General features: G+C 37.5%; 1 protein-coding gene across 1 annotated transcript in view; it reads right to left on the reverse strand.

Moving 5' to 3' along the window:
- The window catches only part of POLR2B (RNA polymerase II subunit B), a 52,198-nt gene that overhangs the window by 14,241 nt on the left and 17,964 nt on the right, over nt 1-19,993 (reverse strand). Inside the window, exons 7-16 of the mRNA XM_064285757.1 lie at nt 14,358-14,522; nt 11,304-11,500; nt 11,006-11,125; nt 10,003-10,189; nt 7,148-7,291; nt 6,804-6,943; nt 6,574-6,685; nt 2,826-2,980; nt 1,904-2,102; nt 1,416-1,584 (exon numbers count right to left, since the gene is read on the reverse strand). Coding sequence (XP_064141827.1) covers nt 1,416-1,584; nt 1,904-2,102; nt 2,826-2,980; nt 6,574-6,685; nt 6,804-6,943; nt 7,148-7,291; nt 10,003-10,189; nt 11,006-11,125; nt 11,304-11,500; nt 14,358-14,522 — 1,588 coding nt within the window. The remainder of the gene's footprint in view (nt 1-1,415; nt 1,585-1,903; nt 2,103-2,825; nt 2,981-6,573; nt 6,686-6,803; nt 6,944-7,147; nt 7,292-10,002; nt 10,190-11,005; nt 11,126-11,303; nt 11,501-14,357; nt 14,523-19,993) is intronic.

The following is a 19,993-nucleotide window of genomic DNA, read 5'->3' on the forward strand; positions in this document are numbered from 1 at the left end:
AAAAAAAAAAAAAGCCTCTAAATTACCTCCCTCTAATCTGCCCCTGAAGAAAACAGCATCAGGATTGGAGGAATATTCGTTAACAACCTATGATATGCAGATGACACAATACTTCCTGAAAGTGAAGAGGACTTAAAGCACTTACTGATGACGATCAAAGACCACAGCCTTCAGTATGGATTACACGTCAATATAAAGAAACCAAAAATCCTCACAACTGGACCAATAAGCAACACCATGATACATGGAGAAAAGACTGAAGTTGTCAAGGATTTCATTTTACTTGAATCCACAATCGACACTCATAGAAGCAGCCATAAAGAAATCAAACAACATATTGCACTGGGCAAATGTGCTGCACAAGACCTCTTTTAAAGTGTTAAAAAGCAAAGATGTTACTTTGAGGACTAAGGTGCGCCTGACCCAAGCCATGATATTTTCAGTCGCCTCATATGCATGCAAAAACTGGACCAAAGAAAGATTGATGCCTTTGAATTATGGTGTTGGTGAAGAATACTAAATATACCATGGACTGCCAAGAAAACAAACAAATCTGTCTTGGAAGAAGTACAGCCCAGCCAGAATGCGCCTTAGAAGCATGGATGGCGAGACTTATCTCATGTACTTTGAACATGTTATCAGGAGGGATCGGTCCCTGAAGAAGGCCATCATACTTAGTAGAGGGTCAGGAAAAAAGAGGAAGACCCTCAACAAGATGGATTGACACAGTGGCTGCAAAAACGGGCTCAAACATAGCAATGGCTGCGAGGATGGCACAGGACCAGGAAGTGCTTCATTCTGCTGTACATAGATAGGGTCACTATAAGTCCAAGACAGCTCGACAGCATCTAACAACAATGTACCCCTTACACCGCTAACAGAATGATATTCCTAAAAAAAATTCTAATTATACTACTTCCCTACTCTAAAAGTCTAGATGGGTCCTCATTCTCCAAATAAAATTCAATCTTCAGGCTCTCTCCGCACTATGATACCAATTTTCACTCCTATATGCTCACACTGCAGTCATGCTAAACCGACATGACCACTGACTGTTCCAAAAATAGCATCTCATGCCTTTACGCCTCTAGACCCTGCTCAAGCCATCTCTCAAATGCAAATACCCTTCCCCCTGACTTTACTCCAGTTTAAAATGCCACCTCCTGAATGAAAATGCCTCTAGACTTCCCACAGGAACCAATCACTTTCCTTAGCTCTTGCTTCTCGATCACTTTATACCTCCAGAATACTTTTCACTGACCTATCTTTTTATTTAATTGTGTTCAGGTTTCTCACACTACAAATTCCTTAAGAACAGGGGCTGTATCTTATGCATTTTTAACTCTCCCAAGTGCCCAGAAAAATACCCCATGCATGGCAAAACCTTAAAAACTGCTGCACAAAACTGAACATACCTGCCGGGAGCTCTCTGAATCGCAGATATTCCATAGACCTGGTGGTCACAAGTGGTTTTTGAGGATAATAGAGAACGTGGGCCAATGTGTCCATACGAACATGAAAATTGGTAATATAAACTCCCATAGCCTGCTTACCCATAGCAGACTGGTATGTGTTTCTAGGGGACTAAAGGCAGAAATGAAAAGCAGAATCAATGAAAACTTAATTACCTCAAGGAAAAGACTCTACAGGGTACTACATTAATAAGAAATATGGTAACTAAAGTTCTTCTTTTTTCCCCAGAAAGATAAGTGATAATCATGTGAAATAACTATGGCAATTAAGAATGAAACAAGGCACTATACATGTCAAACACTGATCTGTAGGAATACATAGCCTTTTCATTAAAAGCCTTTTCTTCTGGAAAGAAATACTGATTAACCTCTGATTTCTATTCTACTTCCTTCGGTTCCTCACAGATGAGAAGATAAAAAGTGCGACCAACCTGGTTATGATCAGGAAAGGGAATAATAGATGCACAGACACCAAGGATCATTGAAGGATGAATCTCACAATGTGTGTATGTGGAACAATAAGCTACTTCCTTCTCCTGTAAATCATCTGGAGTCATTGCGAGCATCACTGTTTCTTCTTCGAGGGTATCGATATATTCTACTACCCCACTGGCCACAAGATCCTGCCAGCTGGAAAAGAAGAATTCACTCAATTTCTTCATCTCCTGATTAACTACCTTGGCCTCCTAATTAATAAAGAGTATTCTTCCACCTATATGCACCAATATGGAAAGGGTTCCAAAATAAACATATTATTGTTAACAGTGGAGAAAGTAAGTTGCTGAACAATACATACAAAGTATAATCTCATAACTACTATTATTAGTTTGTTTTGCTTTATTTTAAAGCAACTGTAAGCTGCATGTGAGGGGTGAGTATGTAAGTATATAAAGTCTGGAGGAATATACACCAAATTGTTAATAACGCTTACTTTTGAAGAGGGGAGTATGAATTGGTGGCTTTTATGTGACTATACATATTGTTTGAATTTTTTTACAGTAAGAATGTATACATTCATGTATTACTAAGAACAAATTTTTTAAGCAGGTTCTTTTTTTTTTTATTAAATTTCTTATTAGGTTTTAACAGGCCACAAGGACTTTCATTCTTAACAAAACCCTACAAATCCCTTGCTTGATAACAAAAATCAAGGAAAACAAATGTGACTGCTAATGGGTACAGAGTTTCTTTTTGGGGTGATAAAGTGTTCTGGAATTAGATAGTGGTGACAGTAGCACATCCTTATTAGTATGCTAAAAGCCACTGGGCTGTACACTTTAAAGGAGTGAATTTTATGGTATGTAAATTATATTTCAATTTTTAATGCACAATTTTCTCACTGCATGTTCTTACCTGTAGTTGTTATATTCTCTCTCTTTCAACTGGTCAATATGTCTCTTCTTCAAAAGGAGCTTTTGTTTTTCCACTATCAGAAGTGGTCTACAAATACGGCCTGCATCTGTATAGATACGAATCTCCCTCTCTCGAATATCTCTGATCATAGAAACCTATATATAAAAAGACAAAAGTCTCATAAACTTTTATTTTCTCCATACCATTAAGGCTTAGGCAGAAATACAATAAAATTACTAATAAATTTCTAGAGCAACCAATTATCAAGTAAAATGGGTGAATCTTAGTTTATCATTGTTCAACATACTAGAAACTTAGGTATAATTTAAAATTTTGTAGAAGAAAAGTTCTAACCTTGGATTATAGGGCTGAACAACAGCATCTGGTAACAATGTCATACAAGCGAATGTGAAATAAAGGAAACTTTTTTTTTTTTTTGGTACCAGAAATACTAGTTTATGAGAATTTCTTGTTTTGGTTCTTTGTTAATTACATATACTTCACCTTGTTATCCTTCAATAACCAAGCCTTTGGGAGCCCTGGTGGCATAGTGGTTAAGACCTTGGCTTCTAACAAAAAGGGTCAGCAGATCAAATTCACCAGTCACTCCTTGGAAACCCCATGGGGCAGCTCTACTCTGTCCTATAGGGTCACCATGAGTCAGAACTGGCTTTGACAGCAACAGGTTTAGTTTTTGGTTTATATAGCTTCGCCTTGACCATACTTTCCCAGTTCTAAAGCCTGACTCCTCACAATCACCCCTCAGACCAATGGCTTATAATCTAGCTCTCCAACAGCCATTTTTAGCCAGCCGCTTGTGACTATCAAGCACTTAAAATGTGGCCAGTCTGATTGAGACATGCTGTAAGCATAAAATATAAACCAGATTTCAAAGACAGGGCAAAAAAGTAAACTAGTTCATTAATATCTTTATACTGACTATAAAAAAATTATAACATTTTGCATTGTATCAGGTCAAATACATTAGGCTTATTTCACCTATTTCTTTTTCACTTCTTTAATATGGCTACTATAAAATTTAAAATCGCATATGCGGTTCACATTATATTTCTATTGGGCAGTGCTGGTCTAAAAATGTAATATTCCTAGAAAGTATTATCAAACATATTTTGGGAAAATTTGCAATAAAGAACATAAGAATTATTTAAAGCAAACTGCAAAATTTTGAGTACCTATATGTAAAGAAGTAAGTCAAAAAGGAAATAAGAATTTACAAGAAATTATCTTGATCAAATATATGATTTTTTCTTTTACACAATATTTTATTACGTTTTCCGTGAAAGTTTACACAGCAAATTAGGTTCCCATTTGACAATTTCTGGACAAATTTTTCAGTGACATTAGTTACATTTTTCACAATGTGTCAACATTCTCTTTAACTGTGTTCTGGTTGTTTTGATCCAATATGTGATCTTATAAGTCAACCAAGAAATGAACTGTCAATGACTTGGGAAACTGAAAGACAGATTGGTATTTCCCCAAAAGAGCATTTTAAAAAAGTGAGAAATGGTTTGAAATCATTACCTGAGTCCTTTTTTTAAAAAAAGGATTGGGATTACCTAAGAAAGGAGGGGATTTGGGTTACCTGGTTTAAAAACAATGGTAAACTATCAAAGCCTGATAAAAACACAAGGGTCTCTAAAACTAAAGAGTTAAAAGCCAAGAAAAAGAAAATGTTCAAAGTTCCTGGTCCACTTCCTTTCCTTAGAAAGCAATCTGCGAAGAACACTGCCCATGAAACAAAATGCCATGAGTGGTGTTCTAAAGTCCCAGAAAAGATAGTGGGTTCAAATGCTTTTCCTTGAATTCTTAAGAGAACAAACATTCCTAATATAATTCTTTTGTCTTAATAAATCATACCAAACCCAGTGCTGTCAAGTCGATTCCGACTCATAGCGACCCTACAGGACAGAGGAGAACTGCCCCATACAGTTTCTGAGGAGCGCCTGGTGGATTCGAACTACCGACCCTTTGGTTAGCAGCTGTAGCACTTAACCACTACACCACCAGGGTTTCCAGACATGGCCCCTGCCCCTAAGGTGCTAACAGTGTAGTGGGTGATGCAGGGAGATAAATCAATAGTTACTATAAGGTATAAGTATTATACAAAACCAAACTCATTGCCATCGAGTCAATTCCGACTTATAATGACCCTATCGGACGGGGTAGAACTACCCCAAAGAGTTTTCAAGGAGCAGCTGGCTGGTGGATCCGAACTTTTGGTGAGCAGTCAAATACAACCACTGTACCACCAGGGCTGCACGTATTTTGCAAGAGGTATTTAAGCAAAAGATGTTATAGCCATGGAGAACTAAATCAGGAGTTGGCAAACTGCCTGCCAAATCTGGCCCCACTCACCACCTGTTTTTATAAATAAAATTTTATTGGTTTACATACTGTCTATGCCTGTTTTTGGAAACCCTGGTGGCGTAGTGGTTAAGTGCTATGGCTACTAACCAAGAGGCTGGCAGTTCAAATCCACCAGGTGCTCCTTGAAAACTCTGTGGGGCACTTCTACTCTGTCCTATGGGGTCGCTATGAGTCAGACTCGTCTCGACAGCAGTGGGTGTGGTTTTTGGTTATGGCCGTTTTCGTCAAAACAGCAGAGTTGAGTAGTTGCAACAAAGCATAAAATACTGAGCATCTGATCCTTTATAGAAAAAGTCTGCCAACCCCTGATCAAAAACAAACTAGGGGGTCATGCAAGATGTCCTGGAGGAGATGACAGTTAATACAAGTTTTGCATAATAAGTGAGATTTACCTGAAAAAAGTAATATACTTCCTTCTCCTCCCCATCCCCCGTTTTTGGGGGGGGAATAAAAGAGAGGGGTTACAAGCATTCCAGGTTGAGGGACTGGACCCATGAAAAAGCCTAGAGGACTAAAATAGCGTGAAGAATTTAACTTTACCCTAGAAAACACAGAAAAGCTAAAGAAGGCTCTCAGCAGAAAAGCACGCCTAACAATAAACATTAACAAATTTCTCCCCATAAAAAATACAACCAATTTGGTTCCTGAGCTTTCTCTTCCTCTGTCTGCTCTCCAGTGAGGCATGCTGTGCCTGCCCTCAGGCTATAAAAACACCTGGGTCAAAAACCAGGGCCTGCCAGCTCAAGGGAGGCCCTGAGCGGCCAAGCTCTTCATGAGGTGTAAAGGCACCAGCTACCGGTTAAATGTGTTACAGTTTCTCTCCAAAACTACTTCACCTAGGCAGGCCCCAAGGTACGGACGTAGGGGAATCAAAAGCTTCAGCTATATCTCTCAACACAATACACCAAAAGCAAAAGATCTATTCTGAGGAGTAATAAAGCTGATACTACATTTTAATAGTTAAAAAAATCCTAATCCCAAAGCACTTCAATATCCAAGCAAATAGAAGAGAATCTATTAATAGGTGTATCACATTTTATAAATGAAAATGTCTGGATTCAGACAAAAAAGAAATCAGAGATTCTCCATTTACAAAAAGATTCACAAAGGAATTTCTTTTCCCTTAAATATATTTTAAGTTCTAAAACTTAAATTACATGTCAAAAAATTCAGGAGCATATCTAAAACATTATAGTAATCGTTATCTTATAAATAAATTAAGCTAAAAATGTCACTTAGAAGCCTTTGACAATACACTTTACAATTCAAGGGAAACCAGATGTTAATGAAAAGATAACATTTACTAGTCTTGTGCCTTGCGTACAGGTCATGCCCTCTTAACTAGTTCAAGACTTACTTCAGAGACAATAATGTCCATCTGACGCCGCAATTTCCTTAGGGTGTTCATAAGCTGTTCAGGATCTTTATGTATTCCAACCCAGCAGCCATTAACGAAAATCTTGGTTGCACTGAAACGCAAAACCAAAGACATTTTGTACTTCACAATTCTATACTAAACTATAACCAAAGACTAATAACAGTATTTAAAAAAAAAAAAAAGAAGAAGAAGAAAACATCTATACATACTCAGCAATAGCTGCAGGAGAAATTTCTTCTAAATTTTCCATACTCCATTCTTCTAAAAATTCCAGAATTGGAGATGGTTGAGATCCAACTGAAATATAAGCCATCAGAGCTAAATTTTTCACAAGTCCTACAGCATGGCCCTAAGGAATAAACAAAATATTACTTAACTGATTTAACACGCCTATCAAAATTCTTTTTCCTTTAATTTAAGATTTAGTATGCTAATTTTCCAAGACCAGTTCTCTAAACCACCCTGTAAAATACAAACCTAACTCTAAAAGTAACTATGTCCTACATAATTACTAGCTGACTTAGTATCCTACACATAAATTCTAATGCATTACCTCTGGGGTCTCAGCAGGACACACCATTCCCCACAAAGTATTATGCAACTGTCTTGGTTTTGCTAGCTTGCCGTCTCTACCAATAGGAGAATTTAAACGACGCAGGTGAGAAAGAGTAGATGCAAAAGTCAGGCGGTTCAATACCTAGAAAAAGATAACAAATCTTTAAAGTTCGGGCATTCCTGTGATTCACACTATCATATTTCTTGCAAATACTAAAATGAGCAAAGTCATATTTTTACATACAACGCATTGAGTGTCAAACTGTCCCTACTACCCCTCTTTTCTCTACCCTCTCCCTGGATAATTTTGTTCACCCCCATGACTTAGCAATGCTTTACAGGAGAATGACGAACACATGATGTACAGTGCTAACATACCACACAAATGTTTTCTTCATGGTCTGTCTCTGAACACTGGGTATTAGTTCCATGACAGCAGAAATTTTTTTGCTGTTATGTGCTCTGCTGTATTCCTAACACCTAGAACATTATCTGACACTCAATAAAAGTTAAATTAAATGCTACCAACTCACACTCCTTTGATCACAGCAGACATCCACTAATCCATCCCAGTACTTTTTGCAGACTAAGATCTCTGAATCCTCAACACAGAGATCGCACATCCATAACTAAGGTAATACAGCAGGCAGCTCAAACTCAATAACCCCAGTAACAAATTCACCATCTTCCTCTAGCCCAAACCTCCTTCCTCTTCCTGAGTTTCCTCTAGTCATGGTTAACGGCATCAGCTGTCCCTTAATTTTCCAATTTTGAAATCACTGGTGTCTCTGACTTCTTCCTTCCATACATTAATAAACACATCTTGTCAATCTTATTTTCAAAAAATTTTCTTAAAAATCCAACCCCTCTATTCCCAATGTCACGGCAATGGACCAGCCCCTTACCTCTCACCTATACTATTGCCACTGCCTCTTAATCCCTATCTTGTCCCCTCCAACCTACCCTCCATAGTTACCAAAATCATTAGAACATACATATATTCACATCATTTTCCCATTTAAAAAATAAACACGACCCCATCAAATACAGAAGACCATGACATTAAAGCCCTTTTTAATGAAGCCCCATGCCCTTCCCCTACCAGTCTCCTGACACTCCCAACATACACTCTCTCACCCCCACATCTTTGACCATGCTATTGCCACAGGATGGAATGCACGTTTCCACTTGGCTCTGCCTGCTGAAATGTTACCGCCTCTACAAAAGCCATCTGATCTACCTCTGGGAAGAACTGTTGCCTTTTCTGTACTCTAGGGAGTTTTCCACCATTCAACTAATTAGTTATAAAGTCCTACAAAACCTACTTCCTAAACATTTCTCAAATTTGATTCCACTCTCTGTCTCTACTAAACCGCTCTAGTTCAAGCCCTAATTTTTTCTCACCCAGGCTGTTGCAACAATCTTCCTGACACCAGCCTTGTTCTTCTCAAATCTTCTCTCTACACTGCCAACTACTCTAAAGCTGTCTTTAAAAAACTAAAAACTGACCATGCCATTCTCTCTGAGCTATTCCCAGCTCCCCTTTCCAACCCCATCTCCCACTCTGATTTGAAAATCCTGAACTGCTCTAGTCTCCTGCCCCTACACACACACATACACACACACACCCACAAACTCATTCTTTCTTGCCTCCGTCCCTTTGTTCAGACTATTCAAGTTTGCTCCAGTTTCCTGTGTGCTGCTGGCTCTACCCTCCTCCTCCCCAATTTGGGCTGTTTTCCAACAGCCTTCAAGATCTAGCTCAGGTGTTATATCCTAAGACAAGACTCCTTTTCACCCTCCCAGCCTGGGCTATATGCCTCTCTCAGCATTCCCACAGAGCAGCTGTGCATATCTCTTATTAAAATACTTACTCTACCATGCTGTAATTATCCTAGTATAGACTATAAATTATTGAAGGTCAGGGATCATGTTTTATTCACCTTCGTATCATTAAGGGAAATGTGTGGCACACTGCCAGGCACTTCACTGAACTGAAGTGGCAGCGTGCCATTTATCATAATAAGACATAGTGAGCTATACATGGATGAATCTGCTAAATGGTAAGCTCCTTGAGAGCTGAAATGGTACCTCATTCATGCTGAGAATCCAGCATCACAAACACAGAGTATACCTAATAAATCTTTATGGAATTAAAAGGGGCTAATAATGTAACTTTGCTATCAGTAGTCTTTCTTACAGCACCTGGGTTTCTAGGGATCAGGTGCCTGAAGGTGGTGTCTGAATCCAAATCAATCAGGTAATACCAGTATAAAAATAGACCACTTAAAAAAAGGGGGGGAATCCTAAAAAAATTCCATAAAGCTAGACAAGTACATTATAGGTTTTCAGTCTTATATTAAAAGTTCATACAAAAAAAACCAAAAGGCCAGTGAAACTTTTTTTTAAAGCTTTTCCCCATTACTCCCTCTGAAAAGCAGGTGTTAGAGTTACTGCTTGTGCAACAGGCCAGAACAGAAACATCAGCGTTAGGAGTACCATATTTTGCAACAAAGGATGCCCATTTTTTCTCTGGGTTGGCTTCCAAAAAAGGCTTTTAAGACATAAAAATTTCACTAACATGGGCTGTCTTATCTCCTAAACTTCTACTCTTAATTTATTAACAGTCCTGAGTTTCTATTCTGCAAATTACAACTTAAGTCTAAGTAAAGCTAATGATTGCTAATTTAAGAAAAATTTCATTTTCATAATTCAAAAGCCCTCAATGTTTTGTTTTGTTTTTACATCTGACCAAGAAAAAAAGCAAAACAATTTATATTCAATGAACGAAAGAATCTGCTAGTCCTATAACATCTTTCCTATCAAACTTGGAATTACAATTGATACCCTTACCTGAGATACTCCAGCTCTGGCTTGGTGAGCTTTCTTTTGATCACCCCAGTTTCCAGTAGCTAAAGAGTATTTTAGGCCATCAGATATAATCCTTGTTTTAATTGCCAATTCCAAGTTAAAATCCTTCCCTCGATCAATAAACTTCTGTGCATAGATCCGCACTTCTTTAAGCAAATTCTTAAACATACTGCAGAATAAAATGGTGTTGTTTTAAACATTTAAGGCTCTACAACATGCATTCTCAACAGGAGAGGGAGAGGGGAGACTATTACTATTTTTACATATAATGCAGATATACATACAGTACATAAACATGTATGGGGAAAGATTAGGGGAAAATGTCCAATAAGGTGTCTTAGTGGGTTGATAATAAAAAAAATTAAAATCACTATTCTACAACACACTAACAGAACATGTGCAAAACACTCTAATATTAATACAAGCTTTTTCATATTAAGTTGTCAACATATTTTGTTTTTATAAATAACATTCTAATTATAAAAGTATTATAAACTCATTATAGAAAATACGGAAAAGGTTAAAACGTGTCAAGAGTAAAATAAAAACCCCAAATAACCCCAATACTGTGAGACAATCACTGCTAATATTTTTATTTCCTTCCAGCTTTTGTATGTTTTCATTAAATGCAAAAACAGCATTAATAAAAATTCCAATATCACCACTTAGAATATCAGGGTTTTCTAATAATTCAATAATTCAATCATTATTAAAAATCAATAATTCCGCTTTCTCAAACACTTTTAAGGCTACCAAAGCAATAAAGAACATATAAACGGGTAATAACGTGTCCTCACAAACATGACATTTCAAGACACGAACCAGAACTAAATCTAAAAAAAAATCTAAGCAGATGGCAAAGAGAATGTAGCTAACTTCATATGCATCCAATACGCGTGTCAAAACAGCTCAGTCCCTCCCTGCACAATGCCCCATCTAAAATGAGATCTCCTTACGTTAATGATTTTATTCTGTAATACCTTACCCTCTAAATAAGAAAGCAAGTAGTGGCCCAGCAAGATCCAATCTTTTGTTTCCATAGTGATCTCTGTCATCCAGTTCTCTTCTACCCAAGGCTGCCAGAAGTAACCTATGAACCATATACCTTAAAAGAAAAAAAAAAAAAAAAGACATAAAAAAGAAAACACACAATTTTTGGCTGTCCCCCCGCCCCACCTTGGTTTACATATTAGAAATATAATTTTTGATATTTTTAGCCTTAAGAGAAAAGCTATCTCAACTGTATCTTAGCAAAGAACCTGAAACAAGGAAATTTAACCTACCCCAAGAAATAGGCTTTTTTGGTCTCACAAAAGTCACTGACGCCAACGTGGGGGAGCATTTCCTTTTGTAAGACCTCTTTTGCATATTTAATTCTTTTCTCTTTAGTAACACCTGGCTTTGCCCCTCTTGAGCCAATGAAATTTAGGGCAACATTCTGTTCTTGGATGACAAAAGCTTCGTCAAGAGAAGGTTTAACCTATCAGATAATTTAAATAAAAGTTATTTTCAAATTCATATTTTCACCTTAAATTTAGTTAACTGTCATTTACTGTATAACATGCTAAATATCTCTGTGAACCTAATCAAAGATGCAAATATTTCTATAAGTATCAAAGAATCACAGAACATTAAAACTAGAGGAGACCTTAGAGATCTAGAGGAGGAGACAACATGGTGCTATTGACAGAGATCTAGAGATCTCTGAAAGAGTCTATTCATCAGTACAGGCAGTTGTACTTTCTAAAAAAATGCAAATAATTCCACTATAAAAAGAGCTGAGTGTATTTCTTTTTATGTCGTTTACCTTTTAATGACCAATGGCAAAACATCAATTTAGAGAAATTTAATACTCAAATTAAAATTTACTGAGCTACAAACGAAAAAATGTGCCAAGTCATTTTCAGTACTGATATTAAGTTTTTAACATATAAGTAAAACCACTCAATACCTTGTAAAGGAGAATATTTTAAAAGTACACTGTTACAGAGACCTATGTTATGGCCACTAACTAGCTGTCACTTCTGAGCAGTCGTGTTAAATCAGTTTCCACATTTAAAAACGGTTACACAAAATCATCTCTAAATTCCACTAGTTCTAACATTCTAAAATTCCAGTTCTGCACAGTAATGACCATAAGAAAAGGGGGCAGCATTCATTAACTTTGGCCCCTGTAAGCACACTCTAATTCTATCACATACAATGAAATGTCCTCCCTGCCTTTTGGCTTCCTATACTACGTCTACTTGTCACTGATCCACAAGTTTAAACATTCACATTCCAATCATGGAATCAAAGTTCAGAAAAAGGGCACACACGGAAACCAATCGAAGTGAGACCACAGATAGCATAGTAAATGATAGTCATCTTTTTAAAGAAAATTGTCATTGTTACTATGAAACGGTTTTGTTGAAGTTAATACGGATTGGGAAAAAGGAATAAAAATAATAATGCACTTTTAGAAGAAAAAATTAAAGCACTTTTGCACGATGAATGGCTAACCCAGAGACTTGTAAAAATTTCCCTAAGCTTCATGAGAGCTGAAGGACCAAACAGTAATTTTCAGAAAATAACACACATATACAAATCAGGTCTTCCACTTCACTAAGAAAACTCCAGTCTGAATTAGATCTGAACTCAGTAAAAGTCAATCATTTGGGATGCCCTCAGAGCAAAGATAACATATATTATCTTTTCTTCTATAAATGGAATCAAGTTTTTAAGCATTAAAAAAATAAAAAGACATAAGACTACTAGTAAAAGCCCAAAGTAAAATCTAAACGGAACCCATTTTTCTCATTAACACCAATGAAAACTCTAGTAACTAAAATGTACTCCACTTTCTGACTTGTGAAAAACATTTACCCTGTATTTTACCTTGTTTATCTGTAGTCTTAAAAACTCACTAAGCATAAATGTACCTACTCTGGGTAATTCAGGACATCTTTAAGAATATCAAGTACTATTCAGACAAGCATCATCAATGGAACTGGATATCCATCTAGATTCAAAGAACCTTCTCACAAAAACAGTAACTCTACAGTGGAGGAACTTAGGGGATACCACTATAAAATGATCAAATTTAACAATGCCAATAATGGGACAAAATGACATCTGTGAATCCTGATATGGTGCCCTGAGAAGCACACAATATCACTTGTGTATTTTCCCTGCCAAAATGCATACACTGAATCTAATTATAAAGAAAAATAAAAAAAACCTAAGTTGAGGGAAATTCTACAAAATAAACAGCCTGTCCTCTTCAAAAATGTCAATGTTATGAAGGACAAAGGCTGAGGCAAGATTAAGAGAGACTTGAGAGACATACAAAAACAATGCAATGCATGATCCTGGATCACAACCTGAACAAGAAAAAAATGGCTATTAAGGACATCATTGGAACAACTGGCAAAATTTCAATAAAATCTGTAGATTAATAGTTTTATATCTAGATTAAGTTTCCTGATTTTGATTACTGTACTCTAATTACATAAGTGAATGCGCTGGTTCTTATGAAATATACACTGAAGTATTTAGGAATAACGGGATATGATGTCTCTAACTCTCTTAATGGTTCAGAAAAAAACACATATTTACAGATAGAAGGATAAAGCAAATGTGCCAAAGGTAACGACAGTGAATCAAAATGAAGAGCAAAGAAGAGTTCTTCGTACTATTCTTGTAACTTTTCTGTAAATTTAAAATTATTTCAAAACAAAGTTAAAAAAAAAAAAAAAAAGATACCAACTACAGGTAGTCTCCAACTTATCACATATTCAAGTTACAACAAACTGCACTTATGACCATTTTTTTTTTTACATCTTATCGTTAGTGAAATGTATAACATCTAGTGTTGCAACACCCAATGTGCCGATGCTATCATTCTCAGATGTTCACTCACCAACAAATAAAGATCAGATTTATAAAGACACTGAAAATAAAAGGCAATAATAATGAAAACTAAAAGAAAAAAAGAGGTATTCGACTTATGTCAGAACTGACTTACAACAGAGTAGTCAGAACAGAATCCTGTCGTAAGTTGGGGACTACCTGTACTCATTTTCCCTTTTTAATAATTGCACCAGACTGATGGTTTTTATGACTTTCCTCGCTACTGCTTGCTGCTGTCAGTGACCTCTAGCTGCCAATAGTTTTCATGTCTATATTACACAGAACTGAGACCATGCAGGGCTGAATGCTTTCACTACACAGTAAATGGCATGAGATTTTAGACAGCTAAATTACTCTTCAGAGTACCTTTCAACTGTTTCAAGGTAAGAAACATTCAGTAACTTTAAACATTTTGTATAACACTATGAATTCTGCTTTCACATTACCATTTCCATCATCTCTGGATCTTCAAAATCATAAATAATATGCTCTAAAATATCTCTGTCAGACACAAAACCTAATGCTCTGAATACAATAATGATGGGAACTTCTTGTTTGATATACGGTAGAGTTGCCACAATGCGTTGACCAATTGCACTCTTTTTTGCACCCTAAAAAAAAAATCAGAACATAAACACACAGAGCTCAGTCATGTAGAAACATTATTAGAAACATTTACTATATATGTTCATTGTATATATTTCAAAAGACCATGCTTCCCATACTCAAAAGGAACTCCTATGCCTGCTTTTCAAAACCACTGAACAGGTTTACTATTTTTATGCATAGACAAATCATTTAGATCTGAGCGAACTTCCATTCTCTACTATCCACCTGCCAAGATTCTCCAGAATTACCCAATACTATATTTGGAAACTCTGGTGGCGTAGTGGTTAAGTGCTGCAGCTGCTAACCAAGAGGTCAGCCATTCAGACCCACCAGGCGCTCCTTGGAAACTCTATGGGGCAGTTCTACTCTGTCCTACAGAGTTGCTATGAGTCTCAATCGACTAGACAGCAGTGGGTTTGGGTTTTTTTTTTGGTATTTGGAAATGACCTCTGACTTCAAAAGAATGTGAACATTATCCCCTCACCATCTCCCTGCCCCACTCAAAACCCTACTCAAAAAAAAAAAAAACTTCTAGAAGAAAACAGATGAGTAAAAAAGAGAATATGCATAGGTAAAATGTCGAAAAAAGCTAAGCACAGAATGAAAACTAAATATCTCAGCTATGTTCTTTAAGGTATCTCCCTGTTTGAATGTTTTAAAATCAACGAAAAGCTTTTTCACACAAGCTTCTTTTTTTCCAGTCTCTCTGACTTTAACTATACACACATACAGAACAAAATAGAAGTTATACCAATGGCACCTGGTTTCTCAGGTTTAACCCTATTTCTTCCCTTCAATATCAAATTCACTCTCTATCCTTTCTTGGCCTGACAACCCTACATTATAATGACCCTTCTAATAAGAACTTCTGTCTTCTTCCTCCTCCCACTTCAGGTCTTCTTCCTTAGAAACCTTATCCCACTTACAGGTTCATTCAGCAACTTTTCATAAATGACATCCAAATCGTCGTCCTAATCTTTTTTCTGCACCCTCAGCCACATCTCCAACTGCCATTTGGTTGTTTCTAATTGGACATCAATTTTTCCATTCAGTATATTATTTGTTTCATCATAGATCTTTTTCCAGGACCAATAGAACATTAAAAAATAATGCCTACATCATGCACCCTCTGTAACGGATTGAATTGCGGCCCCCAAAAATATGTGTCGACTTGGTTAGGCCATGTGTATTTGTCCTCCATTTTGTGATTTTCCCCATGTGTTATAAATCATAATCTTTGCCTGTGGCTAAAAGGATTACTCAGGTCACCCCCCTGATCCAGAAGGGAATTTCCCTGGAGTGCGACCTGTACCACCTTTTCTCTCTCAAGAGATCAAAGGAAAGGGAAGCAAGCAGAGAGTTGGCGACCTCATACCACCAAGAAAGCAGCACCAGGAGCACAGCATGTCCTGTGGACAGGGGGTCCCTGTGCCTAAGAAGTTCCTCGACCAGGGGAAGATGGAGGACAAAGGCCTTCCTCCAAGGCCAGCAGACAGAAAAAGCCATCCCCTGGAGCTGATACCCTGAATTTGGCCTTGTAACCTACTAAACTGTGAGAAAATAAATTTCTCTTTGTTAAAGCCATCCACTTGTGGTATTTCTGTTACAGAAGCACTAGATGACTAAGAGACCCTCCCTAAAATCTTGTCTAAAACAGTTCACTACATTCTCTCCAAAAATCAGTTCTTGTAAGTTCTCTATTTTATTCCCATTGTCCCAGAGCCTCAGGACAGAAACTATGGAATCTTTACTCATCTTCATCTCAAATCAAACCTATCACCAAATCCAGAAGACTTTCCTTGCTTTGCCTCTATGAATTTATTTGCTCATAGCTGCCATGATAATCTCCCTAATATACTGTGTTCCTATCTTTGTCCTCCACAATCCAGACCAATGCTTCTCAACAAAGAATGTACATCACAAGCACCTGCAGATCTTTTCCAAATACCTGTACCCAGGCCTCACCCCTAGCCCTCATTTGACATAGCAGATTTGAAAAGGGGGCCTACCTTGTATACTGTAACTGAGGTAAACCTGTAGTTAGGAACCATTAATCCAGACCGATCCTGATCATCTACCTATCACCCACTATTCAACACACTCGCCTAGCCCAGTCAAAGCAATCTTCTGCTGATTCGTCAAACACATACTATTCACCCTACTCTCCTCCATCAAGAATGTCCTTCCAAGAGGGAAAGGAGAAGCCATGGTTTAGGAAGCAGTGAGTTTCTGTTTATGGTGATAGGAAATTTAGCAATGAATATAGGTGGTGGTTACATAACATGATTAATTGCTAACACCAAACTGTATACCTTAAAAAAAGTTCTTCCAGTTTCTCTCTGCTTACATAAATGCACACTGTCTTTTAAGGTATAAGTCAAGTCCCCGCTTCTCTGTTAAGCCATTCTAGACCACACCATTCTAGTAATCTCATCTCCCCCAGGTTTCTATAGAACTATTTTGTATAGTCTGGAGAAAGATGTGACAGTCTGCTTCTATAAATATTTACAGTCTTAGAAATGCTATGAGGCAGTTCTACTCTGTCCCACAGTATCACTATGAGTTGGAATAGACTCAACAGCAGTGGCTTTTTTGGGTTTTTATTTTATATACTAGGTGTCATTTGGCCTCTGCACTATGTTACTATCATTTTATGGCTAAACTCTGTATTCCCAATAAAAGCATTAGCTTCTTCATAAGGACCGTGCATTTTAATTACCTCTCATAATACTCACCAATGTTTTACACATGGAGGAACTTTTATCTTACAAGTATTACTATGAAAAACCAATGGAAACACTAATTACCAAGAAACAGTCATTCCCATTTATAAATTAAAAACTATTTTAACTCTTTAATATACCTACTCTACATCTGTATATAACTTTAAGCAAATTAAAACTGTCCAATCTGTAGGTTCCTCATCTTTATAAGGCATATTATAAAGACGATGTTGGATTCTGCGGCAGAACTGTTTGTAAAAGCACAAGACTGGAAATCTAATGTCCGTCAAAAGAAGTGGCTACCCAAGAAGATAAAATACTTAGGAATAAATCTTACCAAGGGTGTAAAAGACCTATACAAAGAAAACTACAAAGCTCTACTACAAGAAATTAAAAAGGACATACTTAAGTGGAAAAACATACCTTGCTCATGGATAGGAAGACTTAACATAGTAAAAATGTCTATTCTACCAAAAGCCATCTATACATACAATGCACTTCCGATCCAAATTCCAATGTCATTTTTTAAGGTGATGGAGAAACAAATCACCATCTTCATATGGAAGGGAAAGAAGCCTCGGATAAGCAAAGCATTACTGAAAAAGAAGAAAGTGGGAGGCCTCACTCTACCTGATTTCAGAACCTATTATACAGCCACAGTAGTCAAAACAGCCTGGTATTGGTACAACAACAGGCACATAGACCAGTGGAACAGAATTGAGAACCCAGATATAAATCCATCCACATATGAGCAGCTGATATTTGACAAAGTCCCAGTGTCAGTTAATTGGGGAAAAGATAGTCTTTTTAACAAATTGTGCTGGCATAACTGGATATCCATTTGCAAAAAAATGAAACAGGACCCATACCTCACACCAAGCACAAAAACTAACTCCAAGTGGATCAAAGACCTAAACATAAAGACTAAAACGATAAAGATCATGGAAGAAAAAATAGGGACAACCTTAGGAGCCCTAATACAAGGCGTAAACAGAATACAAAACATTACCAAAAATGATGAAGAGAAACCAGATAATTGGGAGCTCCTAAAAATCAAACACCTATGCTCATCTGAAGACTTCACCAAAAGAGTAAAAAGACCACCTACAGACTGGGAAAGAATTTTCAGCTGTGACATCTCCGACCAGTGCCTGATCTCTAAAATCTATATGATTCTGTTAAAACTCAACCACAAAAAGACAAACAACCCAATCAAGAAGTGGGCAAAGGATATGAACACACACTTCACTAAAGAAGATATTCAGGCAGCTAACAGATACATGAGAAAATGCTCTCGATCATTAGCCATTAGAGAAATGCAAATTAAAACTACGATGAGATTCCATCTCACTCCAACAAGGCTGGCATTAATCCAAAAAACACAAAATAATAAATGTTGGAGAGGTTGCGGAGAGATTGGAACTCTTATACACTGCTGGTGGGAATGTAAAATGGTACAACCACTTTGGAAATCTATCTGGCGTTATCTTAAACAGTTAGAAATAGAACTACCATACAACCCAGAAATCCCACTCCTCGGAATATACCCTAGAGAAATAAGAGCGTTCACACAAACAGATATATGCACACCCATGTTTATTGCAGCTCTGTTTACAATAGCAAAAAGTTGGAAGCAACCAAGGTCCATCAACGGATGAATGGGTAAATAAATTGTGGTATATTCACACAATGGAATACTACGCATCGATAAAGAACAGTGACGAATCTGTCAAACATTTCATAACATGGAGGAACCTGGAAGGCATTATGCTGAGTGAAATTAGTCTGAGGCAAAAGGACAAATATTGTATAAGACCACTATTATAAGATCTTGAGAAATAGTATAAACTGAGAAGAATACATACTTTTGTGGTTACGAGGAGGGGAGGGAGGGAGAGGGTTTTTTACTGATTAATTAGTAGATAAGAACTGCTTTAGGTGAAGGGAAGGACAACACTCAATACATGGAAGGTCAGCTCAACTGGACTGGACCAAAAGCAAAGAAGTTTCCGGGATAAAATGAATGCTTCAAAGGTCAGCGGAGCAAAGGCTGGGGTTTGGGAACCATGGTTTAAGGGGACTTCTAAGTCAATTGGCAAAATAATTCCATTATGAAAACATTCTGCATCCCACTTTGAAATGTGGCATCTGGGGTCTTAAATGCTAACAAGCAGCCATCTAAGATGCATCAACTGGTCTCAACCCACCTGAAGCAAAGGCAAATGAAGAACACCAAGGTTACATGACAACTAAGAGCCCAAGAGACAGAAATGGCCACATGAATCAGAGACCTACATCATCCTGAGACCAGAAGAACTAGTTGGTGCCCGGCCACAATCGACAACTGCCCTGACAGGGAGCGCAACAGAGAACCCCTGAGGGAGCAGGAGATCAGTGGGATGCAGACCCCAAATTCTCACAAAAAGACCATACTTAATGGTCTGACTGAGACTAGAGGAACCCCGGCGGTCATGGTCCCCAAACCTTCTGTTGGCACAGGACAGGAACCATCCCTGAAGACAACTCATCAGACATGAAAGGGACTGGACAGTGGGTAGGAGAGAGATGCTGATGAAGAGTGAGCTAATTATATCAGGTGGACACTTGAGACCGTGTTGGCATCTCCTGTCTGGAGGGGGGATGGGAGGATAGAGAGAGTTGGAAGCTGGCAAAATTGTCACAAAAGGAGAGACTGAAGGGCTGACTCATTAGGGGGAGAGCAAGTGGGAGTACGGAGCAAGATGTATATA

This window comes from Loxodonta africana, chromosome 5 (assembly GCF_030014295.1).
Source record: "Loxodonta africana isolate mLoxAfr1 chromosome 5, mLoxAfr1.hap2, whole genome shotgun sequence".
In the NCBI taxonomy this organism is placed as follows: domain Eukaryota; kingdom Metazoa; phylum Chordata; class Mammalia; order Proboscidea; family Elephantidae; genus Loxodonta; species Loxodonta africana.